The 18,517-nt window shown below is 36.3% G+C and overlaps 1 protein-coding gene across 7 annotated transcripts in view; it reads left to right on the forward strand.

Moving 5' to 3' along the window:
- Positions 1-18,517, forward strand: part of LOC123539806 (transport and Golgi organization protein 1 homolog) — a 60,239-nt gene extending 41,722 nt beyond the window's left edge. For 3 of the 7 annotated variants that reach the window (XM_053546503.1, XM_053546477.1, XM_053546505.1), the window contains 6 exons: positions 245-312; positions 1,661-1,746; positions 3,096-3,180; positions 8,586-8,884; positions 11,181-11,228; positions 15,833-18,517. In XM_053546503.1, the coding sequence (XP_053402478.1) occupies positions 245-312; positions 1,661-1,746; positions 3,096-3,180; positions 8,586-8,884; positions 11,181-11,228; positions 15,833-15,900 (654 nt within the window). In that variant the 3' untranslated portion in view covers positions 15,901-18,517. Of the gene's footprint in view, positions 1-244; positions 313-1,660; positions 1,747-3,095; positions 3,181-8,585; positions 8,885-11,180; positions 11,229-13,161; positions 13,234-15,832 lie in introns of all 7 variants that reach the window. The other 4 variants (XM_053546483.1, XM_053546499.1, XM_053546492.1 and 1 more) reach the window with 4 other exon arrangements.

The raw sequence follows: 18,517 nt of genomic DNA on the forward strand, positions 1-18,517 counted from the left end.
CATTGTATCAGGACTAACCTGTTCTCCATAACTTGTCCACATTTTATTTGAGGAAGCACCTGGGGTCTTCCTCCACCATCAAAAGTTTTGATAGTTGCCGTATGACCTGTAACTTGGTTGGTGTGATGTTAAACCCTACAAAAACAGAACAGAATCTACAATTATTGTTGTTAAAAACTTAGGGATGAATGTTTAAAGTTTTCATTCAAACACAAAATTATTTCGAATTGTTCTCTATTTATAGTTAGCAACTAGAGCAGCAGAAAGAGAATTGAAGGAATCCAGACATGAGTGTGGAATGTTGCGACAAAAGTAAGTGTGATGCCCAGTAAAAGATATAAAATTATATCTTGTGGATATATTAATTAATTTCAACATTTCTATTAGTCTTTTGCAGCTTAATCTTTGACTTAATCTTATAAATTTTGTGTCAGCTACTGGACATGAAGGTGGCTGGTTCCTACTCCACTGGGTTCACAACTGGAAACCAGCATTGGATTTTCCATGAAGATTTATGAATGAATCATTATGTCTCCCACCACACAGTGGTGTGGGAGACATATTGATTTACTCCAGTCTGTGTGTGTGTGTGTGTGTGTGTCTGTGTCTGTCTGTCTGTCTGTCTGTCACAAAGCTTGTCCGCACTCTAAATCGAACATTTCTCATCCGATCTTCACCAAACTTCAACAAAATGTGTCTGCCAATAAGTGCTCGGCCAAGTTCGATAACTAGCCAAATCGGCCTAGGCACTTCGGAATTATGGCCCTTGATTTACCAAAAACACTCAGATTTCTTGCGCAGTTTTACCTCTAAACTGGCACCTATACTACTAGTAGTATAGGCGTCCTTTTGGTGTCAAGAAAGCGCATGCACATGTGGATTAAGTAAACAGTATATAAAGACTGACTTACTATTAAGATGATTAGGCAGTTGTGGGAGACATGGGCTTTTCTCAAAAGCATCTCTAGTATAAGCTTGAAACTTCCTTCAGGATATCATTATATATCAGTAGTTCTGCACATTTGATAAACTGGAAGTGATGGTGTAACATCATTTATCCGGAAAATGTATAATATCGCCTGGATTCGGCGTACAGAAATGAAAATCAGTTTATGAATTAATGGCAGCCTGTGAATAAATTTACTAAATTGTAACAGTTACTATCTCTCTAAAGTGAAAATATGATATTAAAACATCTGACACGTTAAATAATTCAAAATAATATCTTAAAATTAGCTTCAAATAGACGATTCACTTTAAACATGGCCAAATATCTCAGAAATAAGCACACGGATCTATTCATTTTATTTCACTATATTATAGGCCATACATTTATTCACGGCAGAAGTTTCATTAAAATCTACGTTGTGGAAAATTTTCTATTCGCGGAAATGTTATGAAAGTTGCTATTTTCCCATAGACTCCCATTATGAAAAATTGTATGAGGACCAAATTTTTAAAATCAGTCTAGCAAAAAATTAAGCACACGAACATGTCCTTTTCATTTGCTGAATTTTCTAGGTATATTTTGAAGTTTTGAATAATCAAGAGTTTAATCAAATTCTACATTGTAGAAAAAATTTCGATCCAAAAGTGCAGAACTACCTTAACTTACCTTTGTAAATCTAGAAATAAAAGTTGTGTGTGTATCTATATTTAGGTTGACGGACTTGGAGAGGAAGTTGATGCAAGGTCCACCACCCGGGGTGATTCGTCCAATTACACACAGAGCAATGCCACCACCTGGTCAGTTCTATATTTACTGTTTTGTTGCACTATCGAGATCATTCTATCTGTTTATATCATTGTATGTAGAATCCCATTCAACTGTTTCAATATTTCTTTATTTTTCATTAAATCCCCCATTAATTCTTGTAAATGTCATTATTTATTTTCCTTACTTCTAAGCTTTTGAGAGAAAAACACTTCTGACAGTATCAAATGTTGATTCATAAGGATTGTTTTTTTAGAGTTTAACATGAGTATCCATGGTATGTAGGTATACAGAATATAATGTTATACATTTTCCTTATGTATATATATATACATGTATATATAGAAAACAAGCATTACAAATATTTAATGAAATAGGAAATAAATATATGAGCTGCGCCATGAGAAAACCAACATAGTGGCTTTGTGAGCAGCATGGATCCAGACCAGCCTGCGCATCAGCCCAGTCTGGTCAGGATCCATGCTGTTCGCTAATGGTTTCTCTAGTTGCAATAGGCTTTGAAAGCGAACAACATGGATCCTGACCAGACTGCGTGGATGCACAGGCTGGTCTGGATCCATGCTGGTTGCAAAGCCACTATGTTGGTTTTCTCATGGCATGGCTCATGTAATATTATAATCAAGTTTATGATTAAGGTATGCAAATTTCTGCTATTATGAGTGAAGTAGATAAATTAAGAATAAGAGACTCCATGGCTGAGAGGTTAAGGTCACTGATTTCTAATCACTTGCCCTTCACCACTTTAGGCCTGAAAGCTTACTTTGGTTGTAGAATTTTTGCATGTGAGGGAGCCAACCAACTGGTTTGTGGAACGTTTCTAGTTCTACCAACGTGCTGCTCCTGCCTGACATAATGCCTGGAGGGGTACCTGGGGTCTTCACCCACTATCAAAAACTTGAAAGTCATCTTATGACCTATAACTGTGTCCGGGCAACATTAAACTCAGTGAAATGAAATTTATTAGGGGATCGATCCTCTACAGTAATATGCAATATACCGAATGAGATATCTACTATCAAATTAAAAAATGTGTCCTTCCGGCAGGTGCACAGAGCTTCTGACTTCGGATTTTTTTTGAAGAATATGCTGTTTCCTTGTGCCTTATAAGCGTCCACATAACTTGTTGGAACCGCAACATCTTGCACATCAGTTCAAATATGGGCAGTCGGATTGATTCCCGATTTAGGCAGTGCCTTATTTCATATTACTTATGTTGGTGGCACCTACAAACTAGATACCACTGACCTAATTGAGTTACAAATAAATACGCTGTCGACTTCCTTTGCTGAAAGCTATGTAAGTCATGAATGTACACTGTGAAAACTTTCATATCAATAAAGATGTGTACTTTACATTATAGGTATGCTGAATGGTCCTCCACCTCCGCCCCCAGAGAGACCAGGATCCCGAGGGTCAGTGCATGGACATGTAACCCCCAGGCTTAGGTTTGCTATACTAACTCACTAAAAACTGCTGATACCTTTGATTGCTGCCCTGTTCTTTTGTGAAATTTTGTTTCTTTTATTAAGACCTTCTTCTGAGTTTGCACATGTGTGAAAAAGTCATGGATATCAGTCTTTTTCTGAAACAGGCACAAAATTTGAAACTGTCTATTTTGTTGTGGAAAAGTCAGGGAAATTCTCAAAGATAATACCTCCTTGAAAATTATAGAAGACAAACAAGATATAATCAGCACTAATTTGAATTATTTCCTTGAAAGAGAAAATTGATAAAATGCTGTTGATGCAGTTTTAAAAGTGCTACAAAATTGAATGTTTTCGAAGATTATTCCCGGATCATTTTCAAGGGAGATTATTTCATTTATTTGAATGGTTCACTGTTTGCACCATTTCTTAAGTGGGCATACTATGTTCTTGGGTGTTTTTGTGCTGTCCATTTTTTGAAACACTTCCTATCTAAGCAGTTAAAGGGGTTCCATTTAAACTTCACTCAAATTTTAAGCGTGATGAGAATGAGTGTGTCTTACACTAAGAGTTGGGTCAGTTCCTCAAAGGTCAAGGTCACAGGCAATGACCCTCACCCTTAACACTCATTATTTCAGCTTTCAATGATACTTTACTTAAATGTTAAGCAGATGAGATGTGCTGCATGCAAGAGTTAGTCTACATTTAGGGTCAAGGTTAAATTACCCTTACCCACAGGCAAAGAAACCCAGCTGTTTGTAGGTGAAATCTCTTGTTTCAGATTAAACTTACAATTTCATTCATTTGAAGTTCTATTTCTGGTCAGAAGTAGTAGTCATTCAAACTGATGCAGAAATAGGTGCTTTTCGGGGAGTCATTTTAAAATCTGTTGAATGTTAACTCACACATCTGATGTGTTTTACGGCATCATTTGCCCCTTCTAACAAATTGAACCTACAGTAAAGATTTTTAAACATTATCCGTAAAATGAATGCAATTTAGAGCCAGAGATTTTCTTTCAGTCTTGAAAAGTGATATGCACTAACGGAATGAAATTTGAGCCATGCCATGAAAAAACCAACATAGTGGCTTTGCGACCAGCATGGATCCTGACCAGCCTGCTTATCTGTGCAGCCTGGTCAGGATCCATGCTGTTCGCTAATGGTTTCTCTAATTGCAGTAGGGTTTGAAAGCGAACAGCACGGATCCTGACCAGACTGCACAGATGCGCAGGCTGGTCTGGATCCATGCTGGTCACAAAGCCACTGTGTTGATTTTCTCATGGCTAGGCTCATTTTTATTTGATAGTTAATGCAGCATAATGATTTAAGGACTCAAAGATTGCGATGCTTGTTTTTAGTTCAGCTCACCGATCCTGTCCTGTGTTTATTGGCCTTTCAGAAACAAAACATGTCTTTAGATAAATTACAGAATTTGCCAATCATTTGGTCCATCTGTTAATGGTAGAAAGTTGAAGACACTACTTATTAACTGAAAACATATTTTGCAGTTCATTTTCCTCTTATATGTTTTTGTAAGTTCTTGGTATGGCAAAATGATATTTACAGTATCAGCAGAATATATACATTATACTGTAGCTAAAGGTGATAGCTAAGTTAAACGGTGTACAAATAGTCTATCCATGTATACTGTAACTATAATATATAATATTAAACAATATGTATTTGTATTTACATAGTATTTATATAGAACACATGTTTAATGATTTTGTTCTCCTTGATGTTAAGTCTTCAGTCTGTGGGTTGGTACAAATAGAAGAGAGGTTGAGATATAATGCTGATACTGGTGCATGAAAGATTGAAAGAAAAAAATGTTTACTGAAAATAAGTTCATAAATTACGGTACTGTAAAACGCCAATTGCGTGAAGTCACATGAAGATGAGAAAAATGTTTAAGTTATCCAGGATTGCAAGCAATACAAATAAAAAATAGATAGAAAATGGCATGGGGGCCACATACATTGTTCAAGATACACCCAGATGCTGGTCACGATGCTCGAGTGAGCATAGTGGCACTGTATTTAAATATCTGACTCCACATTAGGCTTTGAACTTCAGAGATATTCTAACTTAGTACTTTCTTTACTTAAGTATCCAAATATTTGTGATATAACAGTGATAAAATTTTTAAAAAATCTTTCAGATATATAATTATTTTTGAAAGAATAATACTGTGTGTATGCATGCATGAAAAGTAAACTTCTCTTACAACTTAATTATGTCTCCCACCACACAGTGGTGTGGGAGACATATTGATTTGCTCCAGTCTGTGTGTGTGTGTGTGTGTGTGTGTCTGTCACAAAGCTTGTCCGCACTCTAAGTCGAACATTTCTCATCCGATTTTCACCAAACTTGAACAAAATGTGTTTGACCATAAGACCTAGGCCAAGTTCGATAACTAGCCAAATTGGTCCAGGCGTCTTGGATTTATGGCCCTTGAATTACCATAAATCTGTCTTTTTAGCTCATCTGATTTTTTGAAAAAAAATGATGAGTTATTGTCATCACTTGAGCGGTTGTCGGCGTCGGCGTCGGCGTTGGCGTCGGCGTCGGCGTCGGCGTTGGCGTCGGCGTCGGCGTCTGCGTCGGCGTTGCCTGGTTAAGTTTTATGTTTAGGTCAGCTTTTCTCCTAAACTATCAAAGCTATTGCTTTGAATCTTGGAATACTTGTTCACCATCATAAGCTGACCCTGTATAGCAAGAAACATAACTCCATCTTGCTTTTTGCAAGATTTATGGCCCCTTTTGTACTTAGAAAATATCAGATTTCTTGGTTAAGTTTTATGTTTAGGTCAACTTTTCTCCCAAACTGTCAAAGCTATTGCTTTGAAACTTGGAATACTTGTTCACCATCATAAGCTGACCCTGTACAGCAAGAAACATAACTCCATCTTGCTTTTTGCAAGAATTATTGCCCCTTTTGGACTTAGAAAATCAGTTTTCTTGGTTAAGTTTTATGTTTAGGTCAGCTTTTATCCTAAACTATCAAAGCTATTGCTTTAAAACTTGCAACACTTGTTCACCATCATAAGCTGACCCTGTACAGCAAGAAACATAACTCCATCCTGCTTTTTGCAAGATTTATGGCCCCTTTTGGACTTAGAAAATATCAGATTTCTTGGTTAAGTTTTATGTTTAGGTCAACTTTTTCTCTTAAACTATCAAAGCTATTGCTTTGAAACTTGCAACACTTTTTCACCATCATAAGCTGACCCTGTACAGCAAGCAACATAACTCCATCCTGCTTTTTGCAATAATTATTGCCCCTTTTTGGACTTAGAAAATCATTTTCTTGGTTGAGTATTATGTTTAAGGCAACTTTTCTCATAAACTATCAAAGCTATTGCTTTAAAACTTGCAACAGTTTTTCACAATCATAAGTGGACACTGTACATCAAGAAACATAACTCTATCCTGCTTTTTGCAAGAATGATGGCCCTTTTTAGACTTAGAAAATCATGGGTAGGACAATATTTCTATTATACAAAAAAAATCAGATGAGCGTCAGCACCCGCAAGGCGGTGCTCTTGTTACTCTTGTCCCCACTCTAATTCGAATATTTCTCATCCAATCTTCACCAAACTTAAACAAAATGTATTTGACCATGAGACCTCGGCCAAGTTTGATAACTAGCCAAATCGGTCCAGGCATTTTGGAGTTACGGCCCTTGAATTATCGAAAAATTGGCCTTTTTACTCATGTCCGCACTCTTAATCAAACATTTCCCATCCGATCTTCACCAAACTTGAACAAAATGTGTTTGACCATGAGACCTCGGCCAAGTTCGATAACTAGCCAAATCGGTCCAGGCATTTTGGAGTTACGGCCCTTGAATTATTGAAAAATTGGCCTTTTTACTCTTGTCCCCACTCTAAGTCAAACATTTCTCATCCGATCTTCACCAAACTTGAACAAAATGTGTTTGACCCTGAGACCTCGGCCAGGTTCGATAACTAGCCAAATCGGTCCAGGCATTTTAGAGTTACGGCCCTTGAATTACCGAAAAAATCCGTCTGTTTACTCTTGTCCGCTCTCTAAGTCGAACATTTCTCATCCGATCTTCACCCAACTTGAACAAAATGTGTTTGGCCATAAGACCTTACCCAAGTTTGATAACTAGCCAAATCCGCCCAGGCAGTTTTGATTTATGGCCCTTGAATTACTGATTGGATCCACTCATCTAGACCATCTAATTGGATCCACTCATCTAAAACATCTAGAGAAACTAACATTTTTCAGAGGGGCAGTTGGGGGAGACATGCGCTTTTCTCAAAAGCATCTCTAGTTTTGGACTTGACTTCAAGGAGATTTAAGCATGTATAATAAGTAGCTGGACATTGTAAGCTAACATGGTTACAGGATATTAAAAATATAATTCATCATACAATAGTCATGTATATGCTACAACTTATACGCAGCTGTATGATATATGTTAAAATATGTGAAATATTAAATAAACAGGTGTATATGAAGAAAATATTTGTTAGTTTTTTTGTGAATACGGAATATATCTGGTCAAGAAGTGAGACAATGTTGATGTCGATGTCAATTAGTCTCACTTCAAGGTGAGATATAAACCATATCTACAATACAGAATAAACAAACAAATTTTCTTAGTTTTTTTGTTTTTTTTGTTAATAGATGCAATACAAGCAAAGAAATAAACAAAATGAGCCGCGCCATGACAAAACCAACATAGTGGTTTTGCGACCAGCATGGATCCAGACCAGCCTGCGCATCCGCGCAGCCTGGTCAGGATCTCTACTGTTCGCTTTCAAAGCCTATTGCAATTAGAGAAACTGTTGGCGAACAGCATGGATCCTGACCAGACTGCGCGGATGTGCAGGCTGGTCTGGATCCATGCTGGTCGCAAAGCCACTATGTTGATTTTCTCCTGGCGCAGCTCAAATCTATTATACATTAGTAATAGAACACATGATTTCATGAGGTTGCATAAATTTAAAAAAAAGTTAATGATTTCTAACAGTTTATAGCATGGATGATATGTGTTTTAAATGTAAAGAGTATTTGATTTGTACCTCTTTGAGATTTCAATGTAGAAATCCAACTTTTAATAAATTAATGCTTTTGTTTTTCCATATAATTATATAACTTTCCCTCAAAGATGTGTTTAAACATCTAGGAAGTTAATGTTGTGTGATTTTCCAAAAGAAGAATACAGTAGTTTAAAGGATTCCGTGTTTTATTTTTTTAATGGTTCACGAAATTTGAAACATTGAGTACTAAAATTAACTTCAGTGGAAGAATGAAAATACATATTTTTTTTATACTTTGGAATATTTGGTATTCAGGTTTTAATTGCATAACTTCAGCAATCATAATACTTTGTTATGTATTCATTCTTACATTTGAGAGTAACAATTCATTATTTGTTTCATGTTACAGGGATGATGACTACCGGGCCTCTCCGATAGGACCAGATCGAATGCCACCACCTCCAGACAGACGACTCCCTCCAGGACCGATGGGGCCACGACCCCCACCTCCTCCACTAGATGCCATGTCACCACCTCCATATGCCATAAGACCTCCATTCCCTCCAGACCGAAGGTCACCGCTGTCATTTGATAGATATCCTCCACCCCGGGGACCTAGACCCCCATATCCCCGTCCCCCACCTCCTCATCTTAGAAGTCCCCCACCTATGGGCTCCAATCCACCTGAGCATGATGATAGTAAGCAGGGTAAGGGCTTCTTGCTTTCTTTAGTTTTATCTCGATTCTGTTTTAATTTGGTTTTTGTTTAGTTGGTTATAGATTAAAGTCTGTTTCAAAAAGATCTGTGATTTGAAGTTATGAGCATATTCCTAGTAGACCAATATATGGAAGTAGAATACATATAACAAAAGGATTATATATTTGAAATTTTGGTTTTCTCTTTACACCCCTATTTCTTGTTAAATACAGTCACCTTTTATGTAAATTCATGTGTTACATTATGCAGTTTTTGGGTGAAAGGTTTTTTGAATCAGACTATAGTTTAATCTATCTTTAAAGACCATCTTTTGGAGAAACTGGCAGAGACCGTTCATTTGCATTACATGTATGTCAGTGGTCTTTTGAGCCAGGTGATCTCTGTTCACAGGTGGTCCTTAACACATGTTTGACTGTATATTGTTTGTGAAGCATAACCTGACACAACAGTTACTTGGGTATTAATTAACCTAGCGGAGAAAGTATACATTTATCCGAGCACGCGCCGGGGATAGATATTCCTGTCTTTCCCTAGGGAAAAACCTTGTTTAAAATAGTGTGCACTAAGGTGACGTCACATAGTACTTGTACTATTGTGACGTCATAAACTTTATAAATAATGTCAGGAAATACCCAAACCTATTTGTCTCCTCGATTTATTTTGAACATGATAGGCAAGAAAAATGATCTAACATGTCTGCCTGTGTAAGACATCTGTTTTCCCTACCCTCGGGACAGCATGGATAAAAAACCTCGCTAACGCTCGGTTTTCCATTCCACACTGTCCCTCGGGTAGGGAAAACACCGTTTTACACAGGCAGGCATGTAAGATCCTTATATACTGTCTGTTTTTTTTTTTATTTTGTAAATTTTGGCATCAGCTGATAAATCAAACTTGTACCAGTTAGTCAGATTGAGATCAGCTGTTATACTTTCCTTCTATGAGTTATCCACATTGAGATCAGCTGTATTAGTTATCTAGATTTTGAGATCGGATGGTATACTATACTTGTAGGAGTCAGCTAAATTTTGAAAATAGGCTTGTGTTAGTCAGCAAAATATTGAGATCAGGTGATTTACTTCACTTGTATTAGTTTGCCAAAGTATAAGTTCAGCTGTATCAGTTATCCAAATTTTTAGATCCATTGCATCAGTTATCCAAATGTTGAGATCAGCTGCATCAGTTATCCAAATTTTGAGATCCATTGCATCAGTTATCCAAATTTTGAGATCAGCTGCATCAGTTATCCAAATTTTGAGATTCTTTGCATCAGTTGTCCAAATTTCGAGATTAGTTGCATCAGTTATCCAAATTTCGAGATTAGTTGCATCAGTTATCCAAATTTTGAGATCAGTTGCATCAGTTATCCAAATATTGAGATCCATTGCATCAGTTATCCAAATGTTGAGATCAGCTGCATCAGTTATCCAAATGTTGAGATCAGCTGCATCAGTTATCCAAATGTTGAGATCAGCTGCATCAGTTATCCAAATTTTGAGATCAGCTGCACCAGTTATGCAGATTTTGAGATCAGCTGTATCAGTTGTCCAAACTTTGAGATCAGCTGCATCAGTTATCCAAATGTTGAGATCAGCTGCATCAGTTATCCAAATGTTTAGATCATCTGCACCAGTTATGCAGATTTTGAGATCAGCTGTATCAGTTGTCCAAACTTTGAGATCACCTGTTAAACTACGCTTACTGTGAAATCATTAATATTCGTGGGGGACTAATTTTCATGGATTTCGTGGTTCAGTTAATCCACGATATTTAATCCCAACGAACAAGTAAAATTCCCATTCATTTTGTCTTCAAAAGTTGAAATCCATGAATTCATATCCCCACGAAATTACCCTTTTGACCAAAACCATGAAATTTCATGCCAACAAAATTAAACGATTTCACAGTATTTGTGTTAGCCAAACTTTATGTTGAACGTCAGGCTTGCTTCAGAATGTAATGAGGATATTTTCTATGCATTTGACAGAGGTGGGAAAAGCAGTGAAGTGTTATTAATTGTTTTGCATGATTATACAGAATTTGACAAAATGTTTCTGTCTTTCTATTGTTTGATTTACCAGTAAGAGATTTGTACAAATAGTTGTTGATAATGCTTTACTGTTTCAGAATAAGTTTGCTAGATTTTCATCAAAAACTGTTATATTTACAGTTGAATGTGAAGCAGCATTACTTTAAATTTGTAGTACATCTACACACTTTCTGGCTGTATAATTGTGATTATTTTTTCAAATTTTAATTATTGCAACAATAAAGCACTGTTTTTAGGATGGTCTAAAATATCAGAAGACATTGAAATGAAAATGTTGCAGTTTGGTAACATATATTTTAGCTATCTTTATTTGGTTTAATTTCATTCTTCTAAACATCATTTGAGCTGCACCATGAGAAAACCAACATGATAGTGGTTTTGCGACCAGCATGCTGTTTGCTTTCAAAGCCTATAGCAATTAGAGAAACCATTAGCAAACAGCATGGATCCTGACCACTCTGTGCAGATGCGCAGGCTGGTCTGGATCCATGCTGGTCGCAAAAGCCACTATGTTGGTTTTCTCATGGTGTGGCTCATTTTAACTATTTTTCAACAAAACCAAGCTTGATTAAGGTAGTGTATAGTGCTTTATGAAATTATGACATTTTATTTATTAAAACGAGAATAAATTTGAGGTAAATACAGTAAACTTAGTAAATTGAATTTTTGAGATTTTTATGTCCGCCTGTTTCAGACTTCAATCATAAATTGAAGAAAATAAATGAACTACAAGAATATTTAGAAGTAATGTACATAAAAAGGTATCAAAATGAAATATGAAAGGGGGAAATAGGGGCACAGTAACTGCTTCAGTGTTTAGGGCTTATGGGAAAATTGCAGTCTAATACAGCCATGCTTAAAAGAAAAAGAGAAACTTCACATTTTTGGACGTTTTCTGTTGTCCATCTTTTGGATTAAGTTTTAAATGAATAATTGAACAATTGTTTTTGATTTTAGTTGACATTAGTAATTCTAAGGCCAGTTTCCTTCAAGGGACTGTACCAAATTTCTGCATAATAGTGACAATATTCAGCCCTGACTCTAAATTCATAAATACTACCCTTGAGAGCATTCACAGAATTCAAGCACAGGTGCTGAATGAAATGATATGGAGGTAGAATTTCAAATGACACCATTGATTCAACCCTGTCATTGGTAAACAACCAATAAGATGGTTGTCCTCTCTTAGGTAAACAACAACAGTGATTTTTTTCCCTTTTGGGGGAAGGGGGTCGGTGCCCTTTGGAGGGGGAAAAATACGACGTAAAACTAAGAAAAGGGGAATTTTCATTTGTGTTGAAATAAACTAGTTTCAAGTTTATTGATAAATTCAGGGCCCATAAGAACATGTGACATGACATATAACACAATGTAGCATATAAATACCAGATAACCAAATAAATTTTTCAAATGTGGAGGATAACTTACAAGTAAGATTGTGGAGCTTTGAGGATGTCCTGTCAGTGGTAAACAACCAATAAGATGGTTGTTACCTCTCTTAGGTAAACATCAAGTAAGATTGTGGAGCTTTGAGGATGACCTGCCAATTAGATGCTTGAACTTCTAGGTTGTCCAGTCACTGGTAAACAACCAATGAGATGGTGGAGCTTTCAGGTTATCCTGTCATTAGTAAACAACCAATAAGATACTGGAGCTTTTAGGTTGTCCTGTAATTGGTTAACAACCAGTAATATGCCAGGTTGTTCTCTCACTGGTAATAACTAATAAAATGCTGGAAATTTAAAGACGTCCTGTCATTGATAAACAACCATTGAGAAGGTAGAACTTCCAGATTTGGTTAACAACCAGTAAGATGCTGGAGCTTTCAGGTTGTCCTATTATTGGTAAACAAACAGTAAGATGCTTGTGCTTAAAAGAAGGTTGTTCTATCATTTCTAAACAACCAATGAGATCATTGAGCTTTTAGGTTGTTCTGCTATTGGTCAACAACCAATAATATGCTTGAACTTTTAGGTTTTCTTGTCATGGGTAAAAAACCAATAAGATTTTTCAGTTTTTTTCTGTCAGTGGTAAAAAAACCCATTAAAATGCTGAAGCTTTTACGTAGGTTTTGAAATTCTTCTTTAAACCTGGGTTAGGGTTAGGGTTAGTTTATTATCAGTTTATTATATTAGACTTTTCATAAGGCAGTACAGGTCACTAAAAGTCTTGATCTTCACAAAAAAAAGATTTTTATTAGTTAGAACATTTTTTCAGTGTCACATACTGACATGTGGTACAGATATCCTTACATGTAATAAATTCGGACACATTGTGATTATCTTAGGGGTAAAATATTCTCATTTTCTCTTTTTACTTCATGAATAAAGAGGTTGAGATATAAATATAGTGTATGTGAAGAAAGTTCTATGAATATGCATAATTATGTCAAAGATTTTCTGATGATTCAAAGAGTTTAATACTGTTTTCATATTCAAATTGCCGCCATTTTATTAAGATTTGGTAATTTGATAGAGATGTGTTGATAATGGCCCTGCAGTCAGTATTCAAGGTACCAGTATGTCTGCAGAGGTCTTTGTATCACTGGTAGGATTAAGACAGGAATAGGGCTGATTTACACTATCTTGTAATGAAGCTTGGTTAAAATATGAAAACTGTCTAAAAGATATGAAAATGGGACTAAATAATGATTCTGTAAAATCACATATTTTTGGGAGGCTAAATGATTGTTCACTGAACAGAATGGTCACAATTGTGCCTACTTATACAATGATTGTTCTCACAAGAATTTTCTTTTGCAAATATACACCTGTAGAAAGTTAGCGAATACAGCAGAAATGATTAGCTCACAAAAATTTGTGATTTTGCGGTAAAGCTTTTTGAAGGCTCTCATGCATATTCTTTTTTCTTACACATATAAATCTCAACCTCTTTGTGATCTGACTTTATGCATCTTGAAACTATTGGAATGTTTATTTCTGAATCGGACTGCTTATAATCATACAAAATGCAAGGAATAATAATTGAGCCATGCCATGGGAAAACCAGCATAGTGGCTTTGCGACCAGCATGGATCCAGACCAGCCTGCGCATCCGCACAGTCTGGTCAGGATCCATGCTGTTCGCTATCGGTTTCTCTAATTACAATAGGCTTTGAAAGCAAACAGCATGGATCCTGACCAGACTGCACAGGTGCACAGGCTTGTCTGGATCCATGCTGGTCGCAAAGCCACTATGTTGGTTTTCTCATGGCACGGCTCATATTTTAAACTTTCTGTGTTTTGTGACTTCATCTCAATGCATTTATATTGTATTTTTTAATAGGTATTACATGAGATGATGTAAAACTATAATGTGTGTTTGCAGTATTCAAAGCTAGACTTTTAAATTATTGCATGAAAACTGAAGTAAAAACAAATGCTGAATGAATTAGATTTTGTAGGCAATTAAGAATGGGGCTCTAGGCTAGACTACATTCTGTTGGACTGGGTTCTAGACTATTTACTGTGCATGAAAATTAAAAAAAAAAGGTATAAACCACGGTGGAAAAGATGATGGTTTGCCCCACTCCCCTCCTGTCAAATACAACATTATCGTTTCTTCCTGTAAAAAATGCATTAAACTATCTTGAGAGTTTGAACTGTTTTAAGTACTTTTCAACACAAATTTGTATTCTGTAACCACAGTTTCCTCTTTCATTTCGCCATTATACAGCAACAGCTTCTTTGGATGTTTTCTTCTTTGCTATTTTGTACTGCATTAATGTTCCATTGTTTTATTTAGTAAGGACAAACGTAAACTTAGTTTTCCTGTAAATACCAGCATCATGGTATATGTTCACTTTCAGTTTGTTAAGATTATTTACAGATTTTTATTATTTCCTTCAGAGAACCTGCAGTGTGAATCTTTATTTCATTGTCAAGTTGATTACATTTTTATGCCCCCGAAGGGAGGCATATAGTTTTTGAACCGTCTGTCCGTCTGTCAGTCTGTCGGTCGGTCTGTCAGTCTGTCAGTCTGTCCGCAATTTTCGTGTCCGGTCCATATCTTTGTCATCGATGGATGGATTTTCAAATAACTTGGCATGAATGTGTACCACAGTAAGACGACGTGTCGCGCGCAAGACCCAGGTCCGTAGCTCAAAGGTCAAGGTCACACTTAGACATTAAAGGATAGTGCATTGATGGGCGTGTCCGGTCCATATCTTTGTCATCGATGGATGGATTTTCAAATAACTTGGCATGAATGTGTACCACAGTAAGACGACGTGTCGCGCGCAAGACCCAGGTCCGTAGCTCAAAGGTCAAGGTCACACTTAGACATTAAAGGATAGTGCATTGATGGGCGTGTCCGGTCCATATCTTTGTCATCGATGGATGGATTTTCAAATAACTTGGCATGAATGTGTACCACAGTAAGACGACCTGTCGCGCGCAAGACCCAGGTCCGTAGCTCAAAGGTCAAGGTCACACTTAGACATTAAAGGATAGTGCATTGATGGGCGTGTCCGGTCCATATCTTTGTCAACCATGGATGGATTTTCAAATAACTTGGCATGAATGTGTACCACAGTAAGACGACGTGTCGCGCGCAAGACCCAGGTCCGTAGCTCAAAGGTCAAGGTCACACTTAGACGTTAAAGGTCATTTTTCATGATAGTGCATTGATGGGCGTGTCCGGTCCATATCGTTGTCATTCATGCATGGATTTTAAAATAACTACGCATGAATGTGTGGCACAGTAAGACGACATGTCGCGCGCAAGACCCAGCTCCGTAGGTCAAAGGTCCTAAACTCTAACATCGGCCATAACTACTCATTCAAAGTGCCATCGGGGGCATATGTCATCCTATGGAGACAGCTCTTGTTTAAACTATTATAATGCAAACTTGGAGAAAGTTAATCACAGTATTTTTCATTATTTTCAGACCCTTACAGTCGAGCACCCCAAGGAAGTCGAGATCGGGGACCAACTCGGCACCAAAGTCAAGTCTGAGGAACCCCAGAAAATAAATATGGAGCCTCAGAATAAACCAGTCGTATGATATGACATGTGACAATATTGTCCAATCACATGCTGTAGATAAATCATGTGATAAGTTCTGTGCAATCTGTGATTTAGAAAGTAATTCTTTTATATTTATGGTGAGTCTGATATTCTATAGAAGATATTTTACGGAGTTCGAATTATACCTGTATGAAAGAGATGTATCAGAATTGGTTTATGTTTTCAACAACAAGGGAATCACTCTTGGGTCACACATTTAGTAGATATGCAAATATAGTGCTTGTGTGTAGTGATGCACCATTTAGAATTACACTAAAAAAACTTCTGGAACTGTTTGAAGAACTAGGAAAATTGAGTTCCAAGGTTATGAAACCAATTTAAGTTTGGAGACTAGTCTATTGGTCTGTGGATATGGTCAATTTTAAAATTGTGTTCAAAACAACTAATAGAATTCTAGAATTTTAGACTGGACTTAAAACTTCAGTTGTACAACTTTGAGACAAATAACATGAAGTGCTGCAAGGTATCTTAATGCAATAGAATGCGTAGAATTTATGAATTTTGTTCTATTGTAGACTCTGATATTTAAATGAGAAACCAAAATGGTCTCAGTATAAAAATTATCATATTAAGCTCATTTTAACCTCATTCATTGATATTGTGCAAGTTACATTAATAGAGGGGTGTTCACATTTCTTTCTTCTACAGGGAAAATATTTGCCAAATAATTTTCTGTGCCTGATTTTTACCAGACTGTTTATAGTCATTGACAGAATGTTATAGTTCTTTATTTGCTTTGTATAATATAAAAAATGGCATTTCCAGTATATTGTATTGCATTATAAATGAAAGTTAACCCATGTTGAGCATTTTGAAGAGTTTAAATGAGTAAAGTTAATTTTTAGCCCTCAGTTTGTTGTTTTATATTACAATTATAGTAAATATGATCTAGATTCCCCAGCTCATTATCTGAAAAATTGTAATTTTCATCTATAAATGAGCCACACCTTGAGAAAAACAACATAGTGCATTTGTGACCAGCATCCGCAAGGTGTGGTCAGGATCCAAGCTGTTTGCTTTCAAATCCTATTGCAATTAGAGAAACCATGCTGGTCGCAAATGCACTATGTTGCATTCTCATGGAGCGGCTCTAATATAATTTTCGTGTATTTTTTCTGTTTTATTCATTTTGTATTTTGTTTCCTCTGCTTGAATGTGGGCTAGAGGTTTAATATTGTTGAGTGAAAATTTTGTCCTGTAACAGCACGATGTATTTCTGTTAAATTGTGTTCAACAGCATTTTACTAAATCAAATAGCTAGGTTGTGTGTAAATTGACGATGGTGTCAGGGTTATGATGGACGTGTGATGGACTTTCATTACACAATGTAAGGTGGCTGTAGTCCTGGCCTGCCGAGTTGGCTTGATCAGTAGAGTACAAGAGGTCACAAGTTCGATCTCTATTTGAGATGAATTTCGTCAATGAAGACTTCTCTGAAGATTATAATTGAGCTGCGCCATGAGAAAACCAACATAGTGGCTTTGCGACCAGCATGGATCCAGACCAGCCTGCGCATCCACGCAGTCTGGTCAGGATCCATGCTGTTTGCTAATGGTTTCTCCAATAAAAGGCTTTGAAACCGAACAGCATGGATCATGCGCAGGCTGGTCTGGATCCATGCTGGTCACAAAGCCACTATGTTGATTTTCTCATGGCGCGGCTCATATCTTTAAAGTTTTATCTTCACTCGGCTGTCAGACCTTTGTAACAGCTATTTTAGCATTTTACAGATATTTTCTCTGTTTTCCAAAAACATAGTAAATTGACTGTTAATGATACAGACACAAAACAAAAAGGTGCAGTAAGCATGCAATATCTTGTTATAAACTATATTTTAAACATCATTCAAACATTTTATGACAAAGCAAGTAGATAATATTAATAGACTAATTGAAGATCTAATAATTATATTATAAATATGATTGGAAATGATGATAAGTTATCAGAATTAGATTTTTTAAAGCTCATAACGAGATATTTTGAAATTATTAGTACAAACGTCTACAAATTAATGGTGTTTCAAAGGCTGTTCTATATGCCACTGTGTACAGTATAAGCAAAGATATGTGCATCACAACAATTTGCAAAGCACCAGCAGAAGATGTTTTGTGAAGCAGAAATGCTGGAGTATGTTTCATAAATGTGACCGTTAAAATGTTAGCAGTAAAGGATATAGAGTTGCTCTCAGTTAATGTTTGCAGAAATCACAAATTACTTACTGGTACTGTAACAGTATTCTGCTTGCTTGTCGTATTTGATAACTTTTTTTTTAACGATTATGTTGCATGTCTGTAAATGCTGTAAACTATTCCAGATGCTTTTATTTATTGTATGAATGAATAATGATGTACAAATTAAAGTAATAAGTGGACTTTGTATGAAAATTGCTCATCAGTTCACTTGTTAAGGTGTAATACAGCACTAGTCAAGTTTTATAATGCAATGAAAATCAAGGTTGATGATTGTTATTGTATCTTATTTCATCATTTTTGATGAATATTATGAATATACTGAACTTGAAGAAATAAATTTTTAAAAAAATGAA

This window comes from Mercenaria mercenaria, chromosome 1 (assembly GCF_021730395.1).
Source record: "Mercenaria mercenaria strain notata chromosome 1, MADL_Memer_1, whole genome shotgun sequence".
Lineage (NCBI taxonomy): Eukaryota > Metazoa > Mollusca > Bivalvia > Venerida > Veneridae > Mercenaria > Mercenaria mercenaria.